Here is a 26,715-nt window from a genome sequence, read left to right on the forward strand (position 1 = left end):
AACGTGTAACAATACATCAAGTGTTGTCCACCTAGGAAGCTTGCCTGACTGAACCTAGGAGTCAAGGGTTTAGGGAAGTCAGTGTAGGTACCCTCTGCCTAGCATGTACCAAAATTCTAGATTCCCAGAGGAAAGTAAGTGTTCAACAAAAATCCTATTGTTTGTACAAACATTTCAGGCACAGTAAACCACACTTACCAGCAAGGGGATAATGGGAATACTCCTGATATCCAAGTTGCTGGACGCTAGCCAAGGTCCAACCTTGCAAGCAGACCTAAAGACAACAGGTTCAGGCCTGTTCTGTTAACTCTTTTGTGCACACCATTTGTGAAATAGCCACTGAGCCATGCTTTTGTGCCAAGGACTAGATAAACCATACTTATCAACCAGATGTCATTGTCTTTACCCTTTGGGTGGGTTCCTAATGCTCATCTTATTACCTGTTTCCTCAAATCTCACTCATGGTCACTTGTGTTAGTCTAGCCTCTCTAAGAAGCAGACGCCAACACCAAAAAGGGATCTGCTGTGCAACAAATTTATTAAGGGCAATGCCAGTGAGGAAAAATAGGTAGGGAGCTGGAGTTGATGGGAGGCTGGAAGGCAATGAGATCACAATGGAGTTAAGACCCAAGGTGAATGAAAGGAGGAAGGAAGGTTGCGTGAAAGCAACTTGGACTACAATGTAATCCTAAGGGAGTCTGGCAAGACCATCATGGAGTGCTCCAGCTGAAGCTGAGGAGTCATCATATAATATCCCTGTCATAATCAGTCATTGACTGGCAGCAGCATGGATAAGCATAGCCTCACCATGTACACAGGGATGGATTTCAGACCACAGCAGCTGGGCCTTCAGTAAGCTATGCTCCCTCCTGCACGAGAACTGACAGATGCATTCTCATGGCTGCTGCCATGGTGGTTATAGCTCTCAAAACACACCTGAAAAAGGTTCATTATTAAACAAATATTCAGCACCAACAGCGCACAGTAATTTGCAATACTTTTAAAGTGTTTTTTTTAAGGTTACAGTTATAAACCCACCTAAAATAAAATACTGATTAACAATGAAAATGCAAGTTCTCTTTAAAATTTCATAAACTGACCAAAAAAAAATTCATAAATTGACCAATATCCTATGGGGTTGTATTCTGGGGAAAAGACTTCTTTTCAAATCACTTGGTGAATTGGGAGCTTAAATCAACACATGGAAAGCATATATGTATTAGCACTAAGTCAAGGTTAGTTAGTGACAAAAATGTATTTCTAATGTTCATAACATTTCTAAATGTTCATAACTCAAGTAATTCATTTACAATTATTTTCCAAAAATTATTTTACATATAACTTAGGAACTTCTAAATTATATATACTTAGATGTCAAAATAGAAGAATATCCTTTTAAATAGTATCTTAAAAACAGGATTGATTTTGTAACTTTTATCAATGTTTTCCTCATAGATAACAACAGCTGGCAATATTTATAACACAAAATTAAGCCAAGTCCTTTGCACAGACTTTATGACATGTTGGTACAAATAGAACTACTAGAAATAAGTAACAAGCCAAAATATTTAATGTCAAGGAAACAAAATGTTTATTTAAAAAAATGAGATCAATATTATTTTAATGTAGAAGATGCCATCTTTATTTACAGGCTAATAAAAAAATATTAAACTCAACTAGATATACTACATTATCATAAATGCAATAGATTTGAGGCCAACCATAAGTGTAAGACTGGATAGATGGAATAGGGATTACATAATCAGGATGTCAAATACTGTGCATCTTACACATGAATCACATGAAACCTTGTTTCTAAACATGAAAACAGCATAAGTCCACTGTGGTGGGGAAAAAACAGCACCACAGACAAGTTGTGCTAACTTTCCATAGCTGTTGACTTGTAATTGTCAAGACTCACAAAATTTTCATCTTTCTCAAATTTATTTTAACAATAGTCTCACCACCAAAATGTTGCTTTTCCATCGTATTCATAACAGAGATACTGTAGAAGAGAATTTTAGAGGTTAAGTGTAAATATATACACGCACACATACAACCCTCACATTCTATTAAAATGTTTTCTCAACCATTCTGTTTGTGTATACATGTGTGTATTTCTCCTTCTGTCCCTTTCTCGATGAAACGGCTTTGCAACAGTTCCCTCCTTACTTGTTTGGTTTTGTCCTAGAAGTTTCAGGGACATATGAATTTCTTTCCTATAAATGTGAAAATATTAAAATTGGTTCTCAGTCCTTTGGAACTAATAACTAATTCTTAGTTCATCCCCAAAAACCATACATTCTAAAATGAACTTTTAACTAGTTACTTTCTAACACCGGACAGGAAGCTCACAGTAGCATCTGAGCAATGGTGCTCTCCCGTAGGCTTACAAACCACAGTGAAGCAGGAATGAAAAGGAAACTGACCTGTGGAGTTTTAAACTACCTGGAAACTTTTCATTCTATTTATCAGTCCTTAAAAGGAATTTATATCATGACAATCTCACACAATTCTTCAAATTACACAGTGACCTCATAAAAATTCCAACTTGAAGTTTTAAAAAACCACCTCTTCATACACTTATTTGGTAGTTCTTGAAAATCAAAGGGTTATAGCTTACATTTCCTAAGGATTCAGTCATAGCAGATAAAGGATGTTCTCTGAAGAAAATACCATGGCCATTCCATCCAAGGCTGTGTTTTAAGAAGATAAGAATAACATGGTTTCATGTCACAGGAAAAAGGTTTTCGGGTCTGCTACAATGGACAATTTTTTTGACTAAATAAATATGGTGGCTAAAATCCAGTTTGCAGATCTCATGTCATGCATGGAAGGTATATGTTTGGCATAGGGGATTCATAAGGAAAAAACAAGTTGTTTTTTTTCTTTTAAGAGGCGTACCCTGTCAAGAGCAAACAATAACATGTAACTTGCTTATTCATTTGTACAATTAAATACTAGCTTTTGCTCAGTGACAATGCTATAAAGTATTTTAATGTCAGTAACAATATACACTATGAAGTGCACTTCTATTACAAATTAACATGGTGATATACAAATGAACACCACCACCCAAAACAAACCATAAATGAGCAACAGTTAAAACATTAAATTTATAAATAGCAAAACCACAAAATAAAGTATATACATTTTATAGATTTACCCTTGAACAAATATATAGTGTATCTGGGAAAGACAAAAAAAAAAATGTGTTTTATCACATAACATCTGAATACCAGAAATGAAGATATTGATAATATTCTAAAAGCCTTGTAGGCTTTCTCCCACTTAATAGTCCCTTAACTGTACGTCCTTTAAAACAGTGATATTAGCAAAACTATCACCTCTTTAATGCAATGTTTTGACTTTGCCTAGCAGGTTACAATGACCCGCAGAATATTAAATCAGAGAAGAGGCACTCCATGTTTAATCATGGGACAAGAGACCTAACAAATTTATAAACCTGCATATGAAGAGAGCTTTAGTCAAACATAAACTGACATGAAAACCCAACCAAAACAATTACTGTATCAAAATGTCTTTATCTCATCTTGCCCACCTTTTATATGATTGGAAATCATTTACTTAGAAAGAAAACTGCCGTTTGATTTGAATGTACTGTTTCATGACATAGTAATAAATCTGAACTTTTACTACCAGAAAAATTTATCTTTAAGTGCCAGGACTATCACAAGACAAACTTTATGAACAACTCAAAATGTATAAAACTGTCTTTTGTGGACCCCAGAAAACAAGCATTTGAGACTCAACATGAATGGGTAAATGCTCCAGTACCGTGCACACAGATCAACATAATTGAGAACAGATGTTTTACACTCATCTGCATTTCTTTTAAAAAACAAAAAAAGTAAAATGTTTAGTAACTTTTGAGAATCTATTTCTAGTGCAGCATTGATTAAGGACTGCTTAAAGAAAACTATTTCGTACTGCATTGAATAAAGCTGAAATGCAAACTCATTACAATAAATGATCATTAATAATTGGTTTAGATTTCAGGATGCACAATAAATTTTTTTTAAGTCTAAAGCCTTTCAGTTACAAAAATTAAGTCAAGCCTATATTTCTACAATTCATTGAGTCAAGCTCTGTCTTCTGAAACACCACAGTTAACATTCTAGAATATAAAATATGAATTCACTTACTCTCTGTATTTTAAAGGGTACTCCTTATAAAATTCCAGTTAGCACTGTCCTCCTACTAAAGGGAAAAGGAACCAAGTAAAACAGTAGGGTTTCATTTGGTACTTAAGAGCCCAGTAATACCCTTTTGGGAAACACATGCTTTGGTGCTTACAAGTTCAAGAAAATCAAAATTGCTTTACATGCAATAGCTAATTATGGTCTACCACAGAAAACAGGGTGTTTTATGCATTTAGAATTGTTCACATGAAGCCCTGAGGTACCTGCCTTTCATTTAGGCAACAAACAGCCTCCCCTGATTTTGTAGTCTTTGTCACCATCTTCCCCAGTGCCCCAAATTCAGAATAGTCTGATTAACAATCTTGTCTGGAGATATGGTCAATTTAATAAGATTTTTTATGATACAGAGTGTGCAGATCATCTAATTTTGAAGCACCGTCATCTAGCGGAGTTTCACTTGCAGTGCCCAGGTCTCCATTTTCATGTGTGTCAGTTACTGCCTTCTTATTAAATCCTGAAAGAAAGGAGAAAAATAAAGCAGATACTTTCTGGTTTAAAAAGTTAGTTTTGGTCAGGTGCAGTGGCTCACGCCTGTAATCCCAGCACTTTGAGAGGCCAAGGTGGGTAGATAACCGGAGGTTAGGGGTTCGAGACCAGCCTGGCCAATGTGGTGAAACCCCGTCTCTATTAAAAATACAAAAATTAGCCGGGCAGGGTGGCACATGCCTGTAATCCCAGCTATTTGGGAGACTGAGGCCGGAGAATCACTTGAAGCCAGGAAGCAGAGGTTGCAGTGAGCTGAGATCGTACCACTGCACTCCAGCCTGGGCGACAGAGTGAAACTCTGTCTCAATTAAAAAAATTAAAAAAAAAAAAGTTAGTTGTATAAGTTTATTGAGTGAAAAACAAAGGAATGCCCACTGTAATTAACATTAGTAATCTGAGGCAAAAATAATGCCTTATATTAATCAAATCAGTAATTCCTAACAGGGGAATTCTTCCCCCTTATGGCAGGTATCAAATATTGTACAGATTTAAAAATACTATATTGGGCTTACGTAAAAATTGTATTGTTTCCTATCAAGTTTTCTTTCCCTTTTTTTTTTTTTTTTTTTTCTGAGACAGGGTCTCACTCTATTGCCCAGGCTGGATTGCAGTGGCATGATTACAGCTCACTGCTGCCTTGACCTCCTAGGCTCAAGCAATCCTCCCACCTCAGCCTCCTGAGTAGCTGGAGCTACAAGCATGTGCCACCATGTCCGGCTATATTTTAAAAATCTTTTTGAAGAGACAGGGTTCACTATAGTGCCCAGGTTGGTAACTCCTGGCCTCAAGCGATCCTCCTACCTTGGCCTCCCAAAGTGCTGGAATTACAGGCATGAGCCACCATCAAGCTGTCTGTAAGACTTAGAAGTAATACATATAATTGTAAAATTCAGTCAATTCTACTTACATAAATATCTACTGAACTGTGAATTATATTTTTATTTTTCATTGTTGCTTTCAGATTACATTAACTTCAGTTAACTGAGGCATATACTAGTTAATTGCTTAAAATGTAATTTGTTGGCAAGATGATGTCAGCTAAAATTTAAAATGAATTCTGATCATCTATAAAATAAATAATAGGCTTATAAATAAATAAGTGTTGACTATATCACCTATTTAGGTGATATATAGATCTATAAAGTATAGACGTGTGAAACAATAACCAATAGATACATTTTTTTAAGTGAGTCAGTTAAAAGATATATACACACAAATTTTTAGTTATTTGAGTCACATTTTAAGTGTCTGCAATTTGCATAAGTGACAGAGAAAACTTCTAGCCTCAGTTACAAAAAAAGGAAGAGACAGGCCTTCTAATCCCGACAGAAAACAACAAAAAGTGTGAAATACAATGAAACCATATGGAGAGCAGCCCAACAGTGTAAGGTTTTGACATACTGCCACAATAGTTTTGCTCAAGATGCACAGTGAAAACAATAACTGCTACTGCTATCTTTGTGCAAACAGTTTACAACACACAAGTTTATCAAAAGTGCAACAGTTTATCAGTTCACCATAAAACTCCATGCCAGGAGTTCAACATTTTGGTCTCAGGAGGCCTTTATACTAAGCATTGAGGACTCCAAGAAGCTTCTGTTTATGTGGATTATAGCTACTGCTGTTTCCCATATTGGTAAGTAAAACTGAAAAATCTAAAAAAAAATTCATTTCTTTGTTAAAAATGACAATAAATCCAGAATGTTAATATAAATAACATTTCTCTAATGACAAACAACTCTATGTTCCAAACAAAAAAATTCTAGTTAGAAGAGTAGCATTATTTTACAATTTTACAAATCTCTTCAATGGCTTTATAGATGATAGCTGTTTTCATATATCTGCTTCCATTCAATCTGTTACAAGTATATGAAGAAAGTTCAGCCTCATACAGATATGTAGTTGCTAAATGGAAAAGTATTTTAATAGCCTTTTCAGATAACTGTCAGTATTGTTCTCTGATATTATACAAAAATTTGACAATGTGGAATTTGAAACCTTATCAGTGAACTTTTCACACTCTGTTATATTAAAATCCATTTGCCTATCTTGCATTTTGAATGGATCTTTTCCCATGCAAAATTTTATAACATCATTTACTGGTGATTTGAAAAATATTGGACCATGAAGTTATGTAACAATTCCAAAAGTTGACACATTTCACTTTACTGTATCAAAAAATCACATTCATTAATATCATCATCAATCTCATCAGAAAAGCTTAAGTGTCAGGAAGCTGTCAAGCTCATGGTGATCAACGTATGTTTTACAAAGTTCTAACTTTCACTTGAGAGCTCACATTTTATCACTGGCAATAAATATTATCAGTTGTCTTTCCTGAAGTGATGGACTTTGTTCATTTTTAAGAAAATGGCTTCCAAATAGTCCAAAAACCCATACTTTGTTAGTCATTCATTCAAGTAAAAATTGTCTTCCATGAAGAAAAATGGCTAGTTCAGTCACTTATGTACTTTCCCTTGAAACCAGCATCTTTGTTCAGTATGCAGAGTAAGTGCTTTACGCATACTTTCCATCTCATCACAAAGAATATTAAAAAGACAGGTACTCAAAGGTCAATATTTAAAAATTAACTGTTACTGCCATTTCATCAAAGATATTTTTAAGCAAAATTGGTATCTTCTTCTTCTTCTTTTACTATGAATGGATGGCAAGGAAGAAAACAATGATTACTAGTACAGTTACTAATATTAGCAACACTGCCTTGATTAGTGCTAAGGCACCAGCAGTTTTACCCCAACTGCTTTTGCATCAACCAGATACCATCAGTGCAAATATCAACACAGCAAAAAAAGACAAATGATGTCTTAGTATTATTATGAAAAGCTTTGACCTCATGAACTCTGCTAAAATATCTCAGAGACCCTCAGAGATCCACAGATCACAATTTGAGGACCACTGCTCTATGTAAAAGGAAGTGCTAGAGTTTTTCCTTAAAATATGTGTAAATGATAGCAAAGAAACTAAACCAAACATCCCCAAGATAATATAAGTTGATTCTAATAGCAATCATAAGGCGACACTATACTTCATACTTATTCATAATTAGCTTAAAATTCATTGTGAGAGATGAATTTGCCTCAAGACAGAAACAATGTAGTCTACAAGATAGATCTACTCAAAATAGTATGTTGGTCTTTGTTTCAGAGTCTAGAAAAAATTTTATTTATTTTTCAAGGATCACTTGCAGTAGAGTAACTGGTAATGTACTTGTCTTAACAGTCCAAGATGAGTATAGAAGAACATATATGGTAAATAAACTGTTAGCATAGTATACAATAAAACAATAAACAAGGGAAAGCTCTTCATTCCTTTGATTTCCTCACAAAACAGTTTTACTGAAGAAATTTTGAGGCCTTCACATTTTAAACATTTAATAATAATGAATATGTTAATAATAATTTTTAGAGTGATTTTTACCTTGTAATACTTTGATTTCCCCACTTGGGTCTTTGCAACTAGCACCAGGGTTACCACCTCCTTCTAACTCATCAAGGTACAAACGGTAACGATGTCCACTCTCATCTTCATACTCTACGTTTTCATCATCAGAATCCACTTCAGGAGCCACATAAACTACTTCAAATTCAATCTCTCCTCTCTAAAACAGGAAATGAAAATGAGAAAGTCAAGTTATTGTAATTGTAATTTAAAAAGGACTTCCAAATTCTTTGTGGGAAGGCTTAGGGGTAGAGAGATCTAAGAGATAGCTGATTTCCAGAAAATAAATAATAAAATTCTAGAATCTAAAGAGGTAGTGAGGCCATCATGTCTAGATCAGCCTCGTGAATCCTCTCTACAGTTCCTTTAAACATTATAGTAGCTCTTTCTACTGACCATAGTCTTTTTGCTAATAGATCTAAAATTTAAGAGGATGCTTAATTATTAAATTCATAGAATTTTGGAACAAGTATTCAGTTTTAAAGTTATTTGCTACTTTGTACTGCACACAGCAATTCAGCAAATACATCTAAATAGTCAGATATTAAATAAGGATATCATACAAACCTTTCCTTAACTAATTCAAGAAACCCCTACAAAATGATTTTTGTACACTGCCATAAGGACATCATATAAATCTTTCCTTAACTAATTCAAGAAACTCCTACAAAATGATTTTTTGTTTCTTATTCAATAGGTCTTGAGTAAGAACTTACACTGAGTACCAGACATAGACATAGTGTTAATCAAGGTATTCTGTCTCATACTAATAGTAATTACTATATTTATATATTTACTATAAATTATAGCCTTCAATCCTCAGAATAATCCTATTATAGTCTCTTTTACATGAACGAGAAAGCTGAGTGAGTCCTGGAGAAAGCAGATAACTTTCCCTACATAATGAACAAGAATAAAGAAAAACAAAAGTCTGACTCTGAAGTCCTTAATCTTTATATTATGCTAGACTAACTGTAATATTTGTACTGTCATTCTTTAACAATGAAACATTCAAGTAAAAAGTTACAGATCATGCCAGGCACAGTGGCTTACACCTGTAATCCCAGCACTTTGGGAGGCTGAGGCAGGTGGATCGCTTGAGCTCAGGAATTCGAGACCAGCCTGGGCAACATGGCAAAACCCATCTCTACAAAAAAAAAAAAAAAAAATTAGCTGGCCATGGTGGCAGGCATCTGTAGTCTTGGCTACTTGGGGGGCTGAGATCGGAGGATCTGTTTGAGCCTGGGAGGTTGAGGCTGCAGTGATCTGTGATTGTGCCACTGCGCTCCAGCCTGGGTGACAGAGTGAGATCCTGGCTCCAAAAACGAAAAAAAAAGTTACAGATCATTTTATGTTAAAAGAAAAAATTCCAAGCTATAATTGTCATTTAATAAGAGACTCCAACCACTACATGTAAGTGTGGTGTTGGCAATTCTGAAAATTATGGCTTGCCTTTGCTCAAAAGAAAACACGCCATTTTTGACTGCTACTCACTAAGTTAGTCTCTTTGGTGCTCTTCTTTCCCAGCAGTTTAAGGTTATACCTCAGAATTTTAATATGTGCTTAGTTAGCATTTCCTTAAAACTTATGACTGCCCATGGATAGCTCCTTCACCAGTTATCCCACTCTTTTGCTACTGGATGACAGTCAAGATGGATTGATAAAACACTAACTTAAGAGAATAGCATAGCATTCTTAGATCTCTCTTGTCAGCTAATGCTTTAAAAATACCATTTTGCAGAAAGAGACCGATGATGCAGTGGTCTTCAGCAAAGTTTTAGATGACAGAATTAGATCTGTGAGTAGCTGTCATGGAGACACAGATTTCAGGCTTAATATGAGAAAAAGCTTTCTAAAAATCAGTACTGTATAACAATGGAATGGACTGGTTGATATCAGCAAGTCTTCCCTGTAATATAATTATTGAAGTAGTGATGTTGCAAAGATTTATGCATCATACAGAATTGAACCAATGAACTATATTCACTTTCAACTCTGAGATTCAATTCTACAGAGGCATACCACACTGATAATCCAAGAAACATCTCAATGTACTACCAATGCCTCTAATTCCCTCAACTCTATTCTTGAAAGAAATAAACAAAATAAAACAACATTTTAAGTATAACTGTACGACAAATATGACTCCTGAATATGAATCTCAATTCTATAATTTATTTGCTCGGCAACTTTGAGTAAATTCTTTCATCTCTAAGAACTTTAGTTTACTCATTTTAAGAAAGAGAGTTGGGCTAGATAGTTTCTATGTGTGATTTCAATTTTAATATTCCATGACTAAAATCAGTCTACTTCTAGCACTGTCTTTTCTGTAATACCTTATATATAGTGTTCTAGGCATTAAGGATGTTTTTTCAGTCTCAGGTCCTGTTCTGAGTACTTTATATGTATTAACATACTTAATCCTCACAGCTTTCTTTCAATCCCTCCCACACAGGTGAGGACACTGAGGGACAGAGGACTTAAGTAACTTGCTCAAAGTTATGAAGTAAACAAAATGGAATGGTCCATTTTCAGTAAATCTGACTGAATGTCATCTATAAAAGCATTAAATCAAAGGAAACAAGAACTATGTGTAAACACTTTACTACTTTAGAAACTTCGTAGGGAAGTATACAGTGTTCAATAGATTCATAACCAATTGATAGATCCAGTTCTAATTATATGAAGGGAATTTACCTGCTGAGAAAGAATGGTTACAGCTTCTTTATGCTTTGTGTCCCTTAGGTTAACTCCGTTGACTGCCAAAATAGCATCCCCAACGTGCAGCCCTCCACATCTATCAGCAGGTTGCCCCGGATGGATCTCAGAGATGAGGATTGGAACACCATGTTCTTTCCCACCCTAACAACAACAACAAAGGGTAGTAAATTAAAGTATTCTTTGTAAGGTACAGTTACCGATTAATCTAGAGATAAAATATTTTCTTAAAAATATATTTCATTACACACCTATGCTGTCTCTATTTATGCTGGGTAAGTTTTTATTTGCTACTTAAGTAATGGCAAAAATTATCAAAGAGTATTGAACAGAAATTGGCTAAATTCTTAAATTATAAAAAACTTATGTGTTAGTACTCCATAGCACCATTACATTTTATCAAGTCTAAATCACTACGAATGACAAGACCAATTATTTTAGGTGCCACAAAAATAATTTTAAGATTATAAGATAAATTTCAATTTCAGAGAAGTTAAAATATGAAAATATATGCAATGTAGAATTGAAAAAATGCAGTATTTGGTACCTATCACTCTCTAGCTTATATCATTGTTGCGTGTGTGTGGGTGTGTGTGTGTGTGTCTTATTTGTCCTGCTAAAATGTATGCTCTTCGAAGGCAGCATATTAAAAAAGGTAAGTATTCAAGAAATATAGATTAGATGAGCTTTTTATTATAAGAAACATTTCTACATTAAGCAATACTAAAAAAACAAATGAACTTGCTCAATGCCTAAGTATTACCAAATGAAAATTAAAGCCACCTTATTCATTAAAGCACTGAGACGACAACAAAATGACTCCTAAAGGCATCGAATTTAAAAAAAGAATATATAACATTTAGACCCAAGAGCCAGTGAAATCTCACAGCTAATAAATGAGGCAAGAGAAAGATACACATACTCCGAGAGAGAACAATACAATCTGAAGCCATTTAACATAGAAGAAAACAGCCATATATATTTCCAAGGGCTCCTGGAGGCGTCACAGTATATGGCACAGAACTATTAAGTGAATCATAATAAAAATGTTAAACTATGCTTACTAAAGGTACACTTAATAGTTGCTAGGAATATTTATTTCTTAAAAAAATATTTACACAAAAGCAAACATTTATCCCCATGGGGATAAATTTTAATTATTTAAAAAATATATCCAGAATATCTGTTCCCCAGTGATGTCCAACAAAGAAGCATGATTATACTAGATAACTGCAGAAAATGATACTGGAAGCACTACTTCTTACTGTAATTGAAATGCCAAGGCCTTCGTGATCTTCCTTAAGGAGGAGAACTTTTCTAATTGGACCAACACCTTGGCTTTTCTTTAGGGAATCTTGATCCTTATTGGGAAGAAAAAAGAAGAAAAAGTAGTATCATTTAAATAGCATACCAAATAGAGTAAACTCATACTATGTAACTTGCTTTCAGAAATCTGTATTAACTTCCTGGAATGGATAAACAGTATAGGGTTAAGAAAGTAACAGATAAAATGGAAAAATGAAAATAGCTATTCTGTTGATGCAAAATTTATAGATGATGTTCTCACACTTTTGCCAATAATGTTTAAAATATTGATACATTTCTTTTTAAATTGTAGGGCATTATAAAAGAAATTATTTCCAGGAATTAATTGAGGAACAAATATCCTCAAAAAATAAAAGTGTCTATCTTCACTGGATATCTTTAAGGTATACATTCATTTTAGCTGAGTTGTAGAGTTGAAAAACAAATTTCCAGTTGGACCATTAATTACTTATACATTCCTTGGTGCTCTGGAGTCTACCTCTTAAATAAAGGGCCTTGATCTACTAATAATCTTTTCTCTGGTACCCTTACTCTTTCTGTCTCTACTAAGCTGTTTTCCTACTCAGCAGATAAATGAATCACAAGCCTCTTCCAGTTTTAAAATACTGATCATGTGCAAACGCAAAACAAAACAAAAAACCTTTCAATCCTTCACTATCTTCCTTAGCAACTATCATCCTCCCCCTTTCCTTAACCTTCACACGAAGTTCATCCTCATCATATCTACTTCCTTGCCCTCACATTCAGTCCTCTGGTCTCTGTAATTAGAGTTTTGCCCCTACATGCACAACTGGAATTTTCTTTTCTGTGGTCACCAGTAATCAATATTGTTACACACAATTAACACTTTTTGTCACTACCCTACTTCAAACTTGCAGAAAGTTGATGCTGTTCACCAACCCCTCCTTGAAACCCACTCTTTCCGTTGGTTTTTATTACACTACTTTCCTAGATGGCCTGTATCTGACAGCTCTATCCCAGGCTCCTTCCTTTAGTGATCCTTTTCCTTCTCCCACTCCATAAGTTTCTATCCTTGGCCTCCTATTCTTTTTACTACATATATACTTTATATATACATATATACTTGGAACTGGCTTAATCAGTTCCAAGGTTTCAAGTATAATAGAAGGATAGTTTCCCTAATATTTCTTCAAATCAGATTTCTCTCCTGAAATCCAGAGTCATATATCCAATTGGATGTATCTTGGACATCCCATTGTCACCTCAAACACTACTTGTCTAAAACTGATCTCATCATCTTTTCCCCAAATCCTTCCTTTTCTTCTATTTTCCTTCCCAGTGAATGCCAGATCTCACTCAGTTGCTCAAACTAAAAGCCCAGACTCTTCTTTTTCACTATTTAACCAAAAGCAGTTAGTCACCAATCAAACCCTCCTGATTATAATCCTCTCAAATCTGTCCTTCTTCTCAAATGCCACTTCTCCTGTCCTCATCACTTTCTCCTTGGATGACCATAGTATCTTTCTAATATATCTCCTTGACTCCAACTTGGTCCTCTTCACTACACCAAAATAACTATTAAAAAATGTAAATTTTATGAATTCTGCCATTTTATTTAAAACTTCCATGATTATCAGGTTAAAGTTAAAATTCCTCTATTTAGTATAAAATAATTTCTATAATCCAGCCACTACCTAAAACCCCAACCTCATATTTAGCTAATTTAACAAGCATGCTTTTATCAGACACATCTGATACAAACTACTTTGTCTTCCTCCTAACCACTCCATTTCCCAAATCTACTGGACCTAGAAGTTAATGGGGACCACCAGTGTCCTAGAAAACAATGGCATAAGTGCTTATCGCTATCCCCACTTCTCTTCCACCAACTCTATGTAGATACCAATTCTTCTTACAAAAATCTTTGCAGAGGCAACAGACTATTTTACTATTTAAGGTCATACATTATCTGGTACTAAGATGTGTGAACCCTCGGGAGACATGCTTTCATATATTAAGGTCTATATTATCAAGCAGCTGTTATGATAAAATTCAATAAAGATTTATCCAGATAGAAGCTTTTATATAATGGTGGCTACAGAAGCAGACAACTGGCTACAGATCTCAAATTCCATCTTAATCCAAGACCAAACAGGTGTAAATGTTAGTTCAGAATCTACATTTGGATTCAGTTACTAAAAGTTCCCTTAAAGAACTACCCCAAAATATTTGCCAAATTATCAATATGACCACACACTCTAAGCTAAGATTAAAACAAATTTAAGCATGCCCAATCATGATCCAGGAAAAACTGGAAATATGATCCAACATACTAGCAATATGCATTTGCTAACAATGGCTCACTGTCTGCAGCACTCTCAGGGCATTAGTAAGTCTGTGAAGAGCTACTAAAATTTCTATGGGTGTTGAAACTTCATCTACTTTGAATAAGTTGAATCCCATTTTCACTTTTAAATAAAGGTTTCAAACAATACTAGAATAAAGGAAAGAATGGAAAGCAACTTTGATTAAAGAAAGAAAGAAGAGGCTGGGTGGGAAGCAGCAGCAAAGCAAACATACATGGCCTGGTGGTGCTTGCATTGGTCGTTTCAAGTCATTACGTCCTCTGCAGGCTCGGATCACAGTTTTGTGACGATGCAAATGTATTTCAGCTTCTAATTGGTTCCAAAGCTTATCATGAGCAGGTCCCTTCATATCTCGTCCTAGCAATTGTATTTGTTGGACCCTTCATAGTGGGAAAAGAGTACATTGATTTTTCATTATATTCACTATAGTGAGAATTCAGGAAAATTACTGAACATAAGTAGCTTTTGCATGAATCTCAAATTAGTGATAAAACTAATACTCAGGAACTTCTTGATGTCTCTCAGATATAAAAAAATATGAAAACTGAAAAGAACAGGTATCTTCAAGGGAAAAACTAGTAAAAAAATTTTTTTAAAGGAATTAATGTGAACTCCTTTAGTCATATACTTAATTCAAATAAATCTAAAAAAACAATTTATGAGATTAATGTCAATCTGTTTTATGTCTTGCGTGCAAAGTCACTGAACTCAGATACTATTAAATGTTAGCTTTTAGATGAGATTAATGGACAAAAATATTTCTTCTAATTAGAGTTTCTTTTCACAAAATGATTATTTTAAATGTGGTTAAAAGTTACTAGAACCAACCAGGGCAACATGGCAAAACCTTAAAAACAATTAACCAGGGATGGTGGCGTGCCTGTCGTCTCAGCTACTTGGAAGGCTGAGGTGGGAGGATCACTTGAGCCTGAAAGGTGGACGCTGCAGTGAGCCAACATTGCACCACTGCACTCCAACCTGAGCGACAGAGTGAGACCCCATCTCATAAAATTAAAAAAAAAAAAAAAAAAAAGTTACTAGAAAATTTGTACTTCAAGATGATATAAATTATTTTTTCTTTGTTCCATGTTTTTAATGTGACATTAAAAGAATATGCACAAAATGATTTAGTACTAATGGTAAGTCACCAAAGTTTGTTAATAATTTACTTAATAAATACAAGCAGAATTCTGTGTATGATTATGATAAAAATCATTGTCATTAACTAAATACCAACATGTTTTTTTGAAGGGCAGGAAAGACTGGGTTTCAGTGATCATAAAAAGAATTCCTTATGGAAGTTCTGCTATGCATGTGAATATCGGCTGTACTGGTCTCAAGGCACAAAATAATTGAAAAGTGCTGCTCTACAGAGTTGTTAGCATTTCACAGTAAGATACTATCAGTGTTTGTGTGTGTAAACTAAACATATTTAGTATGGATAAATAGATCTGCAATACATAATGCTGTCAGTATTAATTTAACAACAGTAAGTTAAAACCAACTGTAAAATAATTCTGAGGAAAAAGATTAATGCTTCATTTACCATAAGAAAAAAGAGTCGGCCAGGTGCGGTGGCTCATGCCTGTAATCCCAGCACTTTGGGAGGCCGAGGTGGATGGATCACAAGGTCAGGAGTTTGAGACCAGCCTGGCCAACATGGTGAAACTCCATCTCTACTAAAAATACAAAATTTAGCTGGCCATGGTGGCAGGCACCTGTAATCCCAGCTACTCAGGAGGCTGAGGTAGGAGAATCGCTTGAACCCAGGAGGCAGAGGTTGCAGTGAGCAGAGATCATGCCACTGCACTCCAGCCTAGGCAACAGAGCAAGACTTTGTCTCAAAAAAAAAAAGAAATAAGAGTCAACCTCATTAAATATCCAATTTGTCACTTAAGAGTACAATAATACCCATTTTTTACACACCTTCCTGCCAGTTCCTTATCCAAGTACTTGGCAGCTAGTCTCGCCCCATATACTTCAGCCTGGAGAACAGCTATATGTCTACGAAGGGCTTCATTCTCTTTTCTCAACAATTTCACTTCAGCTTCAAGTTGTGCTTCTTTCATTTTTTCTTTTTTGTTTGCCTCAAGCTCTCTTTCCTATGTAATTTTTAAAAGCATATAATTTAATGAAAATAAAAACTCTTTAGCACTAGACCATGTTCCTGAAAATGCACAAAAGCCTACAGTTCAACAATGTATCACCTCTATAAAATGGAACACAAAGATCTGGATCTAGTTCTTTTGAACTAGTACCACAATATCTTGGAACTACTTCTAGATAAAATAATTGCACGCCATGGGTTACCCTGATATGGAGTATAGTAAGAAAAGTAGTCTACTCTAAGCTCATGTTATCACATATTAGTAAAAGTGGCTTCAATGGATAGTTGAATCTGCTATTTACTTCTAAAACTGACTTAGAAAACTGGACTAATATAAAAATAATCATTTTGGTGGTTGTTCCCAAACATTTAATTAACTTTAATGCAACAAGTCTATAAAGTAGACTTGTCAGAACTTGCATATACACTTTATAGCTAATTTATCTTGGAGGACCACAAGAAACTTATAACACACACACAAAACTATATGGCCAGATAAAACCCCTTTGAGAGTTAAATAAGGACCCCAATAGACATTTTTTTAACTGTTATTTATAGATCAAAAAAACCACGTAAACACTGAAAACTTGCATTTATCCTGAGCAGAACTGCTTTTACAGAATCCACAAATCCTATGAAAACATGGTTACATTTGTTCACGATATGTGGAAGACATTATTCCCTATACCACCTTTGTCCCTTTTGTGAGGACGTAAATAAAAACCTACCTTAGCACCAGAGAAATTGTTTCTCTTGAGGAAATGATGAATAGTACTGTTTCTATTGTATGGGCACTGATTATTTTACATAATTATTTCCCTTTTTATTTTGGATATTGAGAAGCTAAGAAACAAATTTAAGCAAATTTTCAGCAATTCATGGAATATATTTTGGTACTAATTTAATGTGTCTCCTTTGGTCTACTGTTTTGAATAACATCAAAATAGATATATTTGAATACTGGTCAATAAATACCATAATCCTAAAAAATATATATATTTACATATACACACACACACACACATACAAGCTAAAACTAATGACAACTACTAAATGCTAGATATATTTATCACTTCTTTGATTAAAAATATTTGTTATATATATGACAAACAGATGAAAGATTAGCAGACTCTTTCAATTTCTGGAACGTAATTTCTAGATACTGGTTTTAAAGGATTCGAAAAACTCAATCTAGAATCCTCCTTTTAACATGATTATGGAATTATTAAAATCTTTATTTCAGAACCTATGTCCTAAAAGGGCAAGTATCTGTTTCAAAAGAAACCAGTTTGGAGATACGAACAAAAATCTTTCTTATGACATTTTAAAGTTGATGCAACTTTTGAAAAAGCATTCCTAGAAGACCAAGATTTCTTTGGCTTATGGGCTAAATAAACTTTATGTTGACGATTACCTACTTTCAATTACTTTAATGAGCTATTTATACTACATTAATGAAATGTGGGAGACATACTAAGCTACCACTCACTGGGGTTTTAATGATTCAAATCCCTAATGAATCTGAGAAACTCTTGGGCCTGAAATTAACAGAGGTAAGCAAGAATAAGACGAAGAAAACTGAAGTTAACCATTTCTAGATTTCCAGAAAAAAATTTTCTTGGTTCTTAGTTAACCTGTTTGTTACTAGGTAACACCCAAGATGTTCATTTTACATTTAGATAGCAAAGATTGTATCTTCAAAAGAGGTAAAGCCATAAGACAAACTGGAACTTGATTAGGTTGGGGTAATGAGAAAAATATTAAAAATGTATTGTTATTTTCTAAAATAACTTCTGCTAAAGCATTTCAAAATTCAATTGTTTCAAAGGCCATATGATTATTCTCAAGACTCTTGAAAAGTTGTAACACATGCAGTAGATGAAGAAGAAACCAACATGCACATTCTTTTCTGGAAATAATTTCAAATAGAAACTTAAGGGGGTTAAAAACTAAGCCTGCTTGATATATCTTCAATACCCTGAAGTGGGAAAACCAATTGCTCTTTGAAGTAGAGGTATGAGCAAGTGACAAGGCTCAAAAATTGTCAAAAATTGACAGGCTCTGCAAATAATGGCTATAAATCACTAACAAAAGAAAAATGTTTAAAAACATGCAGTGAGAAAAGAGCAATGGGCCATCCACTGAACTTTTCAGGTACTGGAACATTAAAAAATTGCCATCATTAATGCTATTTTCAAATACAATGAGTGACAACATATAATATGCAAATAAAACACTAAGAACACTTCAGCGTGACATATTAAAGCAAAACAGAAACAATATACTTACCAGCTCCTCCACAGAGGGGCCAGACTTCAGATATAAGAAAAAAGTTTTATAATTAGAAAAAGATCAAACAAATGCTTTTATTTAGTGGTATAATCATTATAAGGAAAAATCCCACATGTTGAATATCATTTGGGTAAAATTCATTAGAACAAATATATTTGCAATCTATAAACAATAGTAACTGTTTATACTATTAAAAATTAGATTAAAATTTTTTGTTTTATCAAAATTAGTGAACATAACTGGTACAGTGTTCTTTTCATCATACTCTTTCAAATTCTAATGTTAAAACTTCAGGAAAATTCTTTTCTAGAGAAAACTCAGATTGTTTCTGAATGTTAATGTCAAATAGCTCGAAGAAGCAGTTATGAGCTTTTATTTCAGTTAAATAAAACCCTTCTAACACAGATTCACAGACTTTGAAAACTTAAGAGTTTAACTTAAAATTATTTTCATGAATTTTAACACATCAGTACTAGGAACTAATTAACCAAATGAAATTAACTGAAAACAAGTAAAACTTGTAAATGTATTACTCTCATTATATCATCAACATCATTTCATGTCCTGCCTCTGCCAAGCAATAGCTGTCTTATTTACTGCTGTGTCCCATATAGGAACAAAATATCTGCTATCTCTTACACACTCAAAACATATGTGGTACACAGTGGCAGGAAAAATGCTTACAATATATTAAGAGCAAAAGAAAAGAATGTGCTACTGGTTGGTACCCAATTCCATTTCTTACTTCTTCCTCATTAACAGACTCCAGTTTTACTGGAAGTGGCCATATGGCCAATAGGAGACTGACATGCAGCTGGGGATGGTCAATGAAATGCTGGCAAAATTACTGAGAAAGATTTAATATTAAGTTCTTTAAAGAAGGCTAACATCATGGAGAAGCATCTTTTTGCCCTTTACTTAGATTAATCCTTCTTCCTGCCTGAAATGCAGACATGAAGAAATACTGAGGATGGAAACCATAAGCTAAAAATGGCAGAGCACAGTGATGGAAGGAATCTGGATCTCTAATATCTGTGGAGCTGCCGTATCAACTCTAGACTGCCGGTCTCACATTTCATTTCAGAGAAAAATAAGCACTATTCAAGAATAATCCCAATGTTACTTGGGATTTCTGTTATATGCAACTGAATTTAATCCAACTGATACAGTAGGGCAAAAAAAAATCTTATATGTTATAATCACAAATATCTTTTAAACATATTTATACATATATTTTAAATAGGAAAAATTCTATCAGTTGATTGTTGATATCACTGATTATCTACAGGTGATGAGATTGTAGATTATCATAATGATCATAAACTTTATATTTCTTATATTTTCTAAATTTTCCACAATAAGCACATATATTTTATAATTTAAAAGTCTCATTCAAAATTGTCCTCTACACCCTGTAAAATACATGCAAGGGCATGTCACTCTCTAAACTACTTACCAATTTTGCCTTAATGGTACCAGAGTCAACACTTTGACCAGTTTTAGCATGAAGCTGAAGCTGAATAGAGTGCAGCTGTAAAAGCTGATCATGTACTTCTTTCTCCAAAACAACTTTTTCTGCTTGGGTTTCTGTCAGTTCAGATTTCAGATCCACCAACTGTGCCTTATAAAGAAAATAATAGAAGAAATTAAGGATGCTTAATTTTCTTTCTTTTGACTAATAATTGTTATTCAAGAATGACAACAGAGAGACTACCTTTGAAATAAATACACAAACATTAGAATAATATTATCCAAGATACAAGACATCTATCTAAACTGACAGAAAATCAATAGTATAAGTCAGATATTTTGGTAGCAAGAGAAATCTACTATAAGCTGTATCTTCTAATAACACAGAATGCTACTTCCATTTTACTTTGCTTACTTTAAGAAATCTTTTTACTGTTTCACCTTTATCTTCAAAGCTTATGAAAACACAAAACTATGAGGTGGTTCACCATGTGGTAGAGACAATGTGTGCTGTGGTGGATCACTAACATTAACAGTATTAGAGAAGATGTCACTAAGTGAGTTGTGTTCTGTCTTCAATCCAACAAATACTAGCCCAAATCATCCCAATCATTATCTAGTAAAGTTATTTTAGGTGCTAAGGTATCAACTTCTGAGACTATGGTAAGCCTAAAGATCAGAGTTAACTGTAAGTCTTCAGCTTTAGCATAGCAGAGCAACTCATCAGGACCACTTACCAATTCAGTTTGAAGTTTTCATTTTTGCACAGTTGATATATTGTTTTACAATTGTGCACAGGATGTGTCCCTTGTGTTTTTGGTTTTCCCAGCTAGCCAGTAGATTAAAGATCAAGACATGCCTTTGTTTCCTATTCAACAACATAATTTTGCTAAGTATCTAAGGGCCCAGAACTATGTCAGCACAATGAGAAAAAAATTGTAGATAATATTTTTAAAAATCATAGATCATAATTTATGCCCTTGACAAGCTTTCATATCAACTGGGTTGATAAATACACATGTGGACCAACTAAAATAATGTGGCAAGTTATATATAGAGAGAGAACTGACCCAGTCCCAAGGAATTCAAACTAAAGGAAGGCTTAAAGAAGGGAAATAAGAAAAAGATTCATACTGAAAGTGAGTTTAGAAGGGCTTTGAAGGAAAACAACAACATGGACAAAATAGAAGCAGTAATGAAATACAGACATGGGAAGACTAGCAAAGGCAAAGTGGCAGAGAGACTAGAAGCCTCTCTGAGCATAGATAGGGATCAGATAATTGGAATATGTCTCTATATCCCAATTGCACCAACCAGTGCCTAGTGCATAAAAGATGCTCAAATTTAAGTATCTGCAAAGTTGAAATAAATTCTAATACTAGCCCTGTGATTCTAGATAAAACAGTCTGTCTCAAGTCCCCCCAGTTTAAAACAGTGATAATATCCATGGCTTTGACTATTCTCATAAGATTATTAATCTTATATACAAAAGAACTTATTAGACTAGGAAAATGTTATTATCGAGGAGACTAAACTACCTCAAGGGATGGTATACTGACAGACTGGATATGACCCGATAGGAGAAATGAAGCTGAATACAGTGAATGGCCTTTGGATGATAAACTAAAACTGATATTCAATCTAATAGGAAATCATTCTATGCCCTAAGTGACAGTTTTTTGTTTTTATTTTTAATAACACCTTTACTGAGATATAATTCAATATCATAAAATTCACTCTTTTAAAGTAAATAATATAGTGGTTTTTAGTATATTCATGAAGTTGTACAACCATAGTTACTATGTAATTTTGAAGCATTTTCTCTCAATGGCATTTTAGCAACATTATTAAGGAAGTGAAGACAAGGACACAGTAGCAACGTCCTATTTGTAGCTTATCAAATGACATGTTACCATGGTAACTTTGTAAATGAAAATAAAGGATTTTACAATGCTGAAAAGAAATTGTCAGCAATACTTAGTTACGGTGTGATCTAGTACAGTGGATGTGCAATGGAAGATTAGGTCAAGAATAATGCAAGTATTTCCAGTTTTGAGAATAATGAAGCCATTGATGGAAACAGTAAGATTAGGATGACAGCTTATATAGATATGAGAGAGAGAAAAAGATAAATTTAAGTTTTAGGCATGCTGATTTTGTGTCAACCATGATATAATCAACAGGAAATATTCCACAGAATGTAGGAAATAAAGAAAATAAATAAGTGAAAAGGTAGGATCTGGATTAACACTAGGAGCAGAGATGTGAATTCATATCCTATGAGTTACAGGGAGAACAGAGTATCAAGGACTGGGATGGCCCAAGAGGTAGAAGAAAAGAAGTAGCATGCTATAAATTAACCAAGATGTGGCATATTATAAATAGTGGGCTGCCTCTTGCTTTTTTACTTCCTGGAGATCACTCCCTATTAATAAAGCTTCTGCATTCCTTTTTTTTTTTTTAATAACTTTTTAATTCATATATAAACATATCAGGGAAGTACACAAGTAACACATTACAAAAAATACCTATTTAACTATCACTCAGATCTTGAAAAAAAAAAAAAAGGGCAGTGCTAGCACCCCAGGATCCTTCTTTTGACCCCCTCCAATCACTACCTCCACCTTCATCCACAAAGGTAACCAACAGAGTATAAACTGACTTCTAACACCATAGTTTTGCCTGTTTTTGAATGTTTGAGTATGCTTATAAGATTTGTTCATAGCTTGTTTTGCACAGCTGCACTTCATTTTCAGCAATATTGTATTCACTAAATAAATATATAACATTACTATTTTTCATTCATTCTACTTTCCCTCAACTTAATTCTACTTCTCATTCTATTTCATTCTACTTTGGATGGGCATTTGTGTTGTTTTGAATTTTTGACTATTAAAATGATGTTGCTATGAATCTATCTTTTGACACATATTGCATATATTTCTCTTGAGTATATATCTAGGAGGGAAGCTTCTGGGTTACAGAGTATGTACGTTAGACTTCAGGAGAAAAGGTCACTTTTCCAGGTGATTGTAGCAACTGACATACCCACCATGTATAAGAACTCTGAGCGCGTCATATCCTTGCCTTTACTTGGCATTGTCAGTATTTTTCATTTTAGCAATTCTGGTAGGGATGCAGTGGTATTTTGTTGTGGTTTTAATTAAAATTTCCTCATTGCTAATAAGGTTTAACTGCCTTTTCATATGTTTACTGACCATTTGAATACCCTCGTTTGTGAAGTACCTGTGTTAGTCTCTTGCCTATTTTTCTAGAGGGTTGTCCATATTTTTCTTAGTGGTTTGTAAGTTCTCTTTCTCTCTCTCACTCTCTCCCTCCCTCCCTCTGCCTCCCTCCCTACACACACACACACACACACACACACACACACACACACACATTGATAGAGGCAGGAGGCAGAGAAATTCTAGGCAGACAGGGGCGTGTCCTCAGCAAAACCCCATCTTCGAGCCTAAAAGCTGAAGCACAAAGTGAGAACTTCCATCCCTGTGTGCCCACTCTCTCCCGACTGGTTCTTTCTGAATAAGGTCTTTTTACCAATCAAATGTTGTCTTTTCTAAAACTACCTATGGCCTGCCCCGCCCCCCATCCTGTGCCAATAAAGACCCCAGACTCAGCCAGTAGAGAGGAAAAGCAGCTGGACTTCGGGCACAGGCAGCATGACTTCAGAGATGGTAGCTGGACATCGGAGAGAGGCAACTTGACTTCAGGGGAGAGTGACATGCCCTTCCCATCCCCTTTCCAGCTCCCCTCTCTGCTGAGAGCCACTTTCATTCACTCAATAAAATTCTCTGCATTGACCATCCTTCAAAGGATGGTCAATGCAGAGAATTTTATTGAGTGAATGAAAGTGGCTCTCAGCATGAATTCACATTACCTCATTCTTCTTGGGCACCAGACAAGAATTTGGGACCCACCAAGCGCAGGTACCCAAAAAGGCTATCACACTGGCCCTCTGCCCTTACTGGTGGAGGGCAGCTGCCCCACAAAAGGCAAAAGGTGCAGTGAGCTGATAATACACTTCTGTCCAGTAGAGCTAAGAGAACCTTGTAACATGCCCTCTGGAGCCTTGGGATCGCAGGCACCCGGACCTGGATGCTGCCACAGGGCCTGCATGGAGTTTGCTCCTGCAGGTACTAAAGCAGCTGGCCAGTTCCTACACCTGCCTGCCTACACACTCCCTCCCATGAGGGGTGGAGTGCAGCAGACCCAAGTGAACCAAGTTTGCTTCTGCCAGTGCCAAAGCAGCCAGCCAGTTCTCACACTCGTTTGCTCGTGTGCTCCCTCCTGCCAGGAGTTGAGCAGGGTGGGCTGAGTAAACAGGGCACCCCTGTTGTGAGTACCGTGAAGGTGTCAAGAAAATATCCTGCATCAATATGAACTCCTTTATTGGGTATGAGTTACAAATACCTTCTCCCATCCTGTGGCTTCTTTTCAGTTTATAAATGTGTATTTCAACGAACAGAGTGCTTAATTTTAATGCAGCTCATTACGTTAACAGTTTCCTCCCCAACAGTAAATGCTTTTTTGGCATGAGTTCTACCTTATCTGGTATCAAGTTTGCAACTCCTGGTTTCATTTTATTTGCAATTTACTCAGTATAATTTTGTCTGATCTTTTATTTTTAGCCTTTCATCCTATTTGTCATGTTATATTTGTATATAACATAACACACATGTAAAGTCTTCATTGCTCTCTTTGATGGCTTTAAAAACGTACCTTTTTTTAATCTTCTGGAAGCTCTGTATCTTTGTTCTAATGATTACTGTGACATTATATCCTAATTTCCTCTTTTGACTGTATTTTAAGCTATTATCTTTAAGGTATTATCCCTTCTATGAGCACTCATGAAATTAGCTAGTTAACATCTCACTTCCCTCACTCTTCTCAAACATTTAACAAAGTGTTATCCTTCTATTCCCAGCTAATAACTATGAGCGATCATCAAGCTTATTTCACATTTTCAGAACACTCTTCTCCCATTTTGAGAATTGAAAACAAAATCTATATTGCAGCGCATATAGCATTCAATATTATTCCATCATCTTTAACTCCAATAGTCTTTGTTCTGCTATTAAATATATTCTATGCTCAGTACCAGACCTTTAATCAAAGCTACTCCAATGATTTCAGCTCATTCCCAGGAATAGATTTATCAGAAAGGTTTCTTTGGATTAGTGGGAAAACAACCACAACTTCAAAGTGTTTTTCCTATTCTCTCATTCCACAATAATCATCACAGAAACTTCTGTGACCAAATGTAGGGGATTTCACCCCACCAACAAACAAGCAATCAATTTTGCAGCAGACATCAGTTGGGTGTCCCCCAATTCAATTTTGACACTATCTACCTGGAGATACTGTCAGATCCCACAGATTGAGGGCTCTGTCCTACAAGACTACCCCATTCTTTTCAGACACTAGTTGCAAGTCTATGCTTCCAGAACTTCTGACTGAATGGCTTCAAGTTGGGGTTCCCACATTTCCCTTTTTAGGTTCAATTAGTTTGCTGCAGCAGCTCACAGAACTCATGGAAGCACATTTACCATTTTATTATGAAGGATATTACAAAGGATACTGATAAAGAGATGCACAGAATAAGGACTGGGGTAAGGGACACAGAGCCTCCATGCCTTCCCTGGGGGCACCAGTCTCCATGAACTTCCATGCGTTCATCTATCCAGAAGCTCTCCTAACCCTGTCCTTTTAGGTTTTTATGGAGGCTTCACTACACAGGTGATATAGTTTGGATGCCGGTCCCCTCTAAATCTCATGTTGAAATGTGATTCCCAATGTTAGAGATGGGGCCTGGTGAGAAGTGACTGGATGGATCATGGGGCAAATTCCTCATGAATGGTTTAGCACCACCCCCTTGGTGGTAACTGAATTCTCACTCAGTTCATACAAGATCTGGTTGTTGGAAAGTCTGTGACCTCCCCCACCTTACTCTTGCTTCTTTTCTTGCATGTGATCCATCTGCTCCCACCTTCGCCTTCCACTATGACTGTAGGCTCACTGAGGACCTCACCAGAAGATGCTGGCATCATGCTGCCTGTACGGCCTGCAGAACTGTGAGTCAATTAAAATTTTTATAAATTATCCCTGTTTGGTATTTCTTTATAGTGACACAAAAACAAATTAACACAAGAGACATAACTGGTTAAAACACTGGCTACTGGTGATCAACTTAATTCTAAGCCTCCTTCACTCTCTGGAGGTCGGGCACCAAAATCAAAGTAATTTTTTTATTCACAGTTTCCTATTAATCCACTTGCCTAAACTTTAA

The 26,715-nt window shown here is 35.2% G+C and overlaps 1 protein-coding gene across 2 annotated transcripts in view; it reads right to left on the reverse strand.

Moving 5' to 3' along the window:
- Positions 1 to 1,567: 1,567 nt before the first annotated feature.
- Positions 1,568 to 26,715, reverse strand: part of GOPC (golgi associated PDZ and coiled-coil motif containing) — a 42,760-nt gene continuing 17,612 nt past the window's right edge. Inside the window, 8 exon segments of one of the 2 annotated variants that reach the window (NM_001131679.1) lie at positions 1,568 to 4,677; positions 8,148 to 8,328; positions 10,866 to 11,030; positions 12,152 to 12,247; positions 14,754 to 14,919; positions 16,466 to 16,641; positions 18,936 to 18,959; positions 20,395 to 20,559. In NM_001131679.1, coding sequence (NP_001125151.1) covers positions 4,547 to 4,677; positions 8,148 to 8,328; positions 10,866 to 11,030; positions 12,152 to 12,247; positions 14,754 to 14,919; positions 16,466 to 16,641; positions 18,936 to 18,959; positions 20,395 to 20,559 — 1,104 coding nt within the window. In that variant the 3' untranslated portion in view covers positions 1,568 to 4,546. 2 annotated transcript variants of the gene reach the window in all.

This window comes from Pongo abelii, chromosome 5 (assembly GCF_028885655.2).
Source record: "Pongo abelii isolate AG06213 chromosome 5, NHGRI_mPonAbe1-v2.0_pri, whole genome shotgun sequence".
Classification (NCBI taxonomy): Eukaryota; Metazoa; Chordata; class Mammalia; order Primates; family Hominidae; genus Pongo; species Pongo abelii.